The sequence below is a fragment of the Oncorhynchus nerka genome, linkage group LG16 (genome assembly GCF_034236695.1).
Source record: "Oncorhynchus nerka isolate Pitt River linkage group LG16, Oner_Uvic_2.0, whole genome shotgun sequence".
Lineage (NCBI taxonomy): Eukaryota > Metazoa > Chordata > Actinopteri > Salmoniformes > Salmonidae > Oncorhynchus > Oncorhynchus nerka.
Window position 1 is genome coordinate 16,040,320 of NC_088411.1, and position 7,626 is coordinate 16,047,945.

A 7,626-nucleotide genomic window follows, 5' to 3' on the forward strand; every position below is an offset into this window, starting at 1 on the left:
AGAGCCGAGTGGAAATAGGAAGAACACCCATGTTATGCATTTTAAAAGTGTTGACATTGCTGAGAAGGAACTTCAGCATGAACACACTCATAAAAACAGCATCTCTTTGCTGTATTCGTTGACACTCTCTAGCCATGGTTATTTTATGCCTGATACGTTAATGCAGACACGGTCATCTAAGCCATCGGATTGGCCAGCAGTAGGCCTAGTGCACTTGATTTGCTCTCTGGGACCGCCGGGAAGCTTCAGACACATGAGGGGAACACTGCTCGCCACTCATGCAGTTTACTCTTTTATCCATTATATGGTTAATTTGATCCCAGCCAATCACGGTTTAGCTGTTCACGCATCTCACTCCTTGAGATCTTTGGTGAGATCGCTTACTGAGTGAGGGTGACCATCTGAAGAGTGGCTCCCAACTTTTCTACAACAGTTTTGTGTGCGTTCAGATACTAGTGAGTATTGTTTGAGGTTATATCGTAATTCTATTGAAAGCTCGAGTGTTAATTGCCATTAGTGGTGTTCATTTCACCTTTATCTGTTGAGTAATGGCAGATTGCTAGACTAGCTGTTCGCCTGATATGGCTTCTCTTTGATGTTTGTATAGGCCTACTATTTGCTCACATTGTTTGCATCATGAATATTAGTTCATGGTTATTACTTAGTTGTGACCTTATGTGGTTACATGCAAATGCAGCGGCATTGCTTTGTTAGTGCTACAATTAAGTGTAATATGCTACATCATGCTAGTTAGTGTGCGTGCCTTTGCCTCATGGCAGTGTGGTTGTGCTTGCAGGCGCGCGCGCTATTTTTCTAATTGAAGCCTGTATGTACCAGCCTGCTTGTACCAGCCTGCTTGTTTAGCCCTGTTAATGGTACTGTTTGTGTCCACAGTGGTTATGGACATATTATTTCTGCATAATCACTCATTGCAGAAGCATAGCCAGTAATTAGTTGGTGGGTGGGCCTGCAGAAATTTGCTGAGAGAAAATGTTGCATTTTTAAAGCTAATTTCCTGCAATTCTACCATGAAGCAGGCAGGAATCCTTGCCTTGTTTCATTACATCACTACCACTTCTGACACCAACGTAATGAAACAGGCAGGGAGAGCGGCTCGAACCCACAACCTTCTAGCCAAAAGCCAAACGCGCACCATATACTGTGCCACTAAAGCATGCTTATGTGGCAGAGTCAATATCTGCGTTTATAAACCAGGGTCGCTGCATTATGTAAGTCTATTTGTAATATTGGCCTTACTGTATGTATTAGAGGTCGACCGATTATGATTTTTCAATACTGATTATTGGAGGACCCCCAAAAAAAAGCAGATACCGATTAATCGGACGATTTTTATATATATATATTTCTAATAATGACAATTACAACAATACTGAATGAACAATGGACACTTTTATTTTAACTTAATTTAATACATAAATAAAATCAATTTAGTCTCAAATAAATAATGAAACATGTTCAATTTGGTTTAAATAATGCAAAAACACAGTGTTGGAAAAGAGCGTAAAGTGCAATATGTGCCATGTTTGAGATCCTTGCTCAGAACATGAGAAAATATGAAAGCTGGTGGTTCCTTTTAACATGAGTCTTCAATATTCCCAGTAGAGGTCGACCGATTAATCGGAATGGCCGATTTGAAGTTTTCATAACAATTGGAAATCGGTATTTTTGGACACCGATTTGGCCGATTTTTCTAATATTTTTTTACCACTAGGCAAGTCAGTTAAGAACATATTCTTATTTTCAATGACGGCCTCGGAACGGTGGGTTAACTGCCTTGTTCAGGGGCAGAACGACAGATTCTTACCTTGTCAGCTCAGGGATTCAATCTGTCAACCTTACAGTTAACTAGTCCAACACTCTAACCACCTGCCTCTCATTGCACTCTACAAGGACCCTGCCTGTTACGCGAATGCAGTAAGAAGCCAAGGTAAGTTGCTAGTTAGCATTAAACTTATCTTATAAAAAAAACAATCAATCAATCATAATCACTAGTTAACTACACATGGTTGATGATATTACTAGTTTATCTAGCGTGTCCTGCGTTGCATATAATCGATGGTGTGCATTCGCGAAAAAAGACTGTCGTTGCTCCAGCGTGTACCTAACCATAAATATCAATGCCTGTCTTAAAATCAATACACAGAAGTATATAAACCTGCATATATAGCTAAAAGAAATCCAGGTTAGCAGGCAATATTAACCAGGTGGAATTGTATCACTTCTCTTGCGTTCATTGTACGCAGAGTCAGGGTATATGCAACAGTTTTGTCCGCTTGGCTCGTTGCGAACTAATTTGCCAGAATTGTACTTAATTATGACATAACATTGAAGGTTGTACAATGTAACAGCAGTATTTAGACTTATGGATGCCACCCGTTAGATAAAATACCGAACGGTTCCGTATTTCACTGAAATAATAAACGTTTTGTTTTCAAAATTATAGTTTTCGGATTCGACCATATTAATAACCAAATGTTGGTATTTCTGTGTGTTATTATGTTATAATTAAGCCTATGATTTGATAGAGCAGTCTGACTGAGTGATGGTAGGCAGCAGCGAGCTGTAAGCATTCATTCAAACAGCACTTTCCTGCGTTTTGCCAGCAGCTCTATACTGTTACACTGGCAATACTAAAGTGCCTATAAGAACATCCAATAGTCAAAGGTATATGAAATACAAATGGTATGGAGAGAAATAGTCCTGTAAATACTATATTAACTACAACCTACAGCCTCTTACCTTGGAATATTGATGTCGCATGTTAAAAGGAACCACCAACTTTCATATGTTCTCATGTTCTGAGCAGGGAACTTAAACGTTAGCTCTTTTACATGGCACACATTTTTACATGGCACATATTACTTTCTTCTCCAACACTTTGTTTTTGCATTATTTAAAACCAAATTTAACATGTTTATTATTTATTTGAGGCTAAATTGATTTTATTGATGTTTTATATTAAGTTAAAACAAGTGTTCATTCAGTATTGTTGTAATTGTCATTATTACAAAAAAGAAAAAAAATTGTCAGATTAATCGGCATCGGCTTTTTTGGTCCTCCAATAATCGGTATCGGTATCAGCGTTGAAAAATCATAATCGGTCGACCTCTACTTCTAATGGCTTTTCATGAACCAGTTTGCCAGTCCCCGCCCATTGGGCACAGACGTCATTTCAATGTTCAGTTTTGATCAAATCAAATTGTATTTGTCACATGCGCCGAATACAGAAGGTGTAGACCTTACCATGAAATGCTTACTTACAAGCCCTTAACCACAATGCAGTTCAAGAAATAGAGTTAAGAAAATATTTACTAAATAAACTAAAGTAAAAAAAAATACAATAAAAAGTAACACAATAAAATAACAATAACATATACAGGGGGTACCAGTACCGAGTCAATGTGCGGGGGTACAGGTTAGTCGAGGTAATTTGTACATGTAGGTAGGGGTGAAGTGACAATGCTTAGATAATAAACAGTGTGTACCAGCAGTGTAAAAACAAAGGGTGGGGTCGTCAATGGCCATTTGATTAATTGTTCAGCAGAAAATGTTTGGGTCCTTCCTCTGACACCGCCTAGTCTATAGGTCCTGGATGGTAGGAAGCTTGGCCCCAGTGATGTATTGGACCATATGCACTATCCTCTGTAGCGCCTTATGGTCAGATGCTAAACAGTTGCCATACCAGGCGGTGATGCAACCGATCAGGATGCTCTCGATGGTGCAGCTGTAGAACTTCTTGAGGATCTGGGTACCCATGCCAAATCTTTTCAGTCTCCTGAGGGGAAAAGGTGTTGTCGTTCCCTCTTCACAACTTTTCTTGGAGTGTTTGGACCATGATAGTTTGTTGGGGATGTGGACACCAAGGAACTTAAAACTCTGGACCCACTCCACTACAGCCCCGTCGATGTTAATGGGGGCCTGTTCGGCCCTCCTTTTCCTGTAGTCCACGATCAGCTCCTTTGTCTTGCTCACATATATTTGGTTGAGTTGTCAGCTAATGTGAATTAAACGTGAAAACAAAAAATGCCGTCATTGGATTTAGGTTTTTAAAAAATCAATAACTCCCTTACGTTGATGATATTTTGCAAATCCATGTTGATTCAACGTCATCACATTGCTTTTTTGCATGATGTGGAAACAATGTTGATTCAACCAGTTTTTGCCCAGTGGGCGCCTCCATGTGTAAAACCCAGTAGCACTCCTGCAATCTGCATTGGGATTACTGAAAGCACCGCATTAGCGAAAATAACCTGCCCAGCTCCCTGTCAGTCACTAACCCGGAGGATCAGTTGTCAAGGTATAGTAAAGCTATTGTAACTATAGTATAGTCTACCTGTTTGTGACCTATTTAACTGATATTATATGTCTATATCTTACTGGAATAGACCTAGTTGGAACCTTGTTTAATTTTTATTTGGGATATTTAGTCGTTTAATATCTCGGGAAACATGTTATAGGCTATTGGTAGCTCTTGTTAGGTGTCGTATAGCCTAGCCTATACACTCTCCTATGGCGATGTGTCATCTGGTGTGAATGCATTTCATTTTGGTGAGTGATTTTCTGCGTAGTTTTACCTGGAGAGGCACATGTTCGTCACTCGGGATATTATCCTATCAGTATTTTGTGAATAAACATTTAGTGCTGTGGTATTTTATTCCATTTTATTTGCTCAGTGTTGTTAGGAAATGCGTTGGAACAAATCATCCACTAAGGTGATTTTGATGCGGGTGATTAGGTAGATTACCTTCTGGCAGCTGGTCAAAGACGCCACGGAGCATGACAGTTGTCAGGCTTCAAATGCGAAGGCAGAGGGGTTACCTTGCTAAGGGGGTCCAGTGTGCGCAGTGTCATTGGCCCCGTTCATGAGATTGTCCCATGATGGGAGTCAGGGGCCTCGGCACCGCGACCCCAAGCTGAATGTGCCAAATGTACGTAACGTTTTCTTACAGTTGGTGGAATTCGCCTCTCTCTCTTTTCTATCCTCTCTCTCTTCCATCCCCTCAATCTCTTAACCCCCTCCTTCCCTCTCTGTCTGTCTCATATCACACTCTCCTCTGTCACTGTGTAGCCTTCTCTCTCTTCTCTCTACTCCTTATCTCCTGTCCTCGTAGCGCCATGTCGAACGAGGAGCGGACGTTCATTGCCATCAAGCCAGATGGAGTTCAGAGGAGGCTTGTTGGCGAAATCATCAAGCGATTTGAGCTAAAGGGCTTCAAAATGGTGGGGATGAAATTTGTCCAGGTACGTCATTCTACTTACTGGAATCTGTTATTTTATATGTAGGCTGTAGTCCTATGCACTTTCAGCGCATTACCAGACAAAATGGTATAGCCAATAAGTAGGACTGAATGGCAGGCCTGTATAACAGTATGTAAACAGCTTTTTTAAATAAGCACACAAATCGCAATAACTGCCAATACACATTGTTTGGGCATACAATACACGTTGTTTGGGCATACAGTGCAGTAGGACCTCATCTAGTCCTTGAGGTAGGTCCTAGTGAGCAGATTAGCATCCTGGCTTTTCTTAACCACATGTAAGTTTAGCATAGGTCTCCTGATCCTGTCTGCGTTGGTCTGTGGCCAAAGACGGCTGCCTTGTGACCTACGAACCCAGGGATCAGAAGTGCCCACCGATAATAGTCACTGTTTGCAATGGGCTGTTTTAAAGGTTAAACACATGCACTCAACGGTTACCTAGTTATAAACTCTAGTGACTTCATGTGATTGATGCTATATACACTATAGCAGAGTGTATCCAGATTTAGGCTATAGCTTTATGAAACCCTTGTTTTGTTGCAACATGACTGTTACAGGATCCTTTACTCCACAGGAGGTTGGTGGCGCCTTAATTGGGGAGGATGGGCTCGTGGTAATGGCTGGAGCGGAATAGGTGGAATGGTATCAAATACATGGTTTCCAGGGGTTCGATAGCATTCCATTAGCTCCGTTCCAGTCATTTATAATGAACCGTCCTCACCTCAGCAGCCTCCACTGCTTTACTTCTGCTATTCAACCACTGGTGTTCAAACATGGCCCTCTGTATTTTGCTGTGATCTGCCTCTTGGGCGTCTATGGTTCTGGTGGATTATTGATTGATGGTTCTGACTACCTGTTGACCTGTTGTGTTATGTCATGTCTGACTAACCCAGGCCCCGGAGTCTCTGCTGAGGGAGCACTACGCTGACCTGGAGGACAGACCCTTCTTCCCAGGCCTCGTCAGCTACATGACCTCAGGACCAGTGGTTGCCATGGTAGGAGAGACTTTCCTCGTTGTGTTCATTGACGAGTGGTGCAACTGGTCTAGTTTCCCCTGCAAGAACACAGAAAAGCCTGCACACTGTAACGCTTCTAATACCATTTCACCGTGCATGCGTTCACTACCTGTACCACTGTCAGATTATAGCTTTGAGCCGCCAGGCTTGAACATATTCACATTAGTACTCGTATTTTGAAATGTATTTGACTGCTGTGCCTCGACATGGAAGATCATAAAGCGTTACTTGGATAGTACAGTGTTATCCATCTGTGTGTGGGTGCCAGGTGTGGGAAGGGTTCAATGTGGTGAAGACAGGCAGAGTGATGCTGGGAGAGACCAACCCTGCAGACTCCAAACCCGGCACCATCCGAGGGGACTACTGCATCCAAGTGGGCAGGTGAAAATTCATCGCGCCACACCACTGCACATGATACAACAAGAAAAGAAAGCCGCGTTTTTTTATTTTTTTTTACCTTTATTTTACTAGGCAAGTCAGTTAAGAACAAATTCTTATTTTCAATGACGGCCTAGGAACAGTGGGTTAACTGCCTGTTCAGGGACAGAACGACAGATTTGTACCTTGTCAGCTCAGGGATTTGAACTTGCAACCTTCCGGTTACTAGTCCAACGCTCTAACCACTAGGCTACCCTACACACACACACACAACAGATAACACACAAAAGCATTTACTAAGTAAACATGTGTTGATATTTTAAAACCTCTGCTTTTTTTTATTATTGACATCACTTAGACAAGTCCAGTACTTGCTAAACTCTATCCAGAGACACTAATTAACCCATCGTTAAGTCTCCATCTTTCTTCCCTTCTTGTTTTCAGGAACATCATCCATGGCAGTGACTCAATAGAGAGTGCCAACACAGAGATCAACCTGTGGTTCAAACCTGAGGAGCTTTGCAGCTACACTAGCTGCTCTACCAGCTGGCTCTACTGATCTAGGATCAGTTTACCATCCACAAACCCTAACCAGTAGGACTAGGAGGGGGAATGTAAAACTGGCCTTAGATCAGAGACAACTTCATCCTACTCTAGCTGGCGACTGAGGACCATTTACTATGGTAAATGTGTTCGACTGCCTGTTTTGTTCAACTGAGCTTTCCAATAAAAAAACTCACAACCCCATCTTTTTTTCTTGTTCTTGCTAGGGGTTGACAAAATCTGATAACCTTACTGAAATTCCCAGGTTTTCCAGAAATCCTGGATGGAGGATTCTGGATTTCTTGCTCATTCCTTTGTGATTCAGAGAAACTTCCAACTGTGTTTTGTGGAAAGCAGGGATTTTATTTCATCTACCTCACATCACGAAAACCCTTTTCTTTCAACAGCCA

At 41.7% G+C, this 7,626-nt stretch overlaps 1 protein-coding gene across 3 annotated transcripts; it reads left to right on the forward strand.

Moving 5' to 3' along the window:
- Positions 1 to 328: 328 nt before the first annotated feature.
- Positions 329 to 7,420, forward strand: nme2a (NME/NM23 nucleoside diphosphate kinase 2a). Of its 3 annotated transcripts, none has more exons than XM_029685620.2 (5): positions 329 to 455; positions 5,090 to 5,262; positions 6,173 to 6,274; positions 6,564 to 6,676; positions 7,118 to 7,420. In XM_029685620.2, exons 2-5 carry the CDS (start codon positions 5,137 to 5,139, stop codon positions 7,230 to 7,232), a joined length of 456 nt encoding a protein of 151 aa, XP_029541480.1. In that variant the 5' UTR covers positions 329 to 455; positions 5,090 to 5,136; the 3' UTR covers positions 7,233 to 7,420. The 3 variants fall into 3 exon arrangements, with proteins under 3 accessions (XP_029541480.1, XP_029541481.1, XP_029541479.1); XM_029685621.2 differs by lacking the exon at positions 329 to 455 and adding an exon at positions 1,848 to 1,948; XM_029685619.2 differs by lacking the exon at positions 329 to 455 and adding an exon at positions 4,217 to 4,318.
- The last annotated feature ends 206 nt before the right edge of the window (positions 7,421 to 7,626 follow it).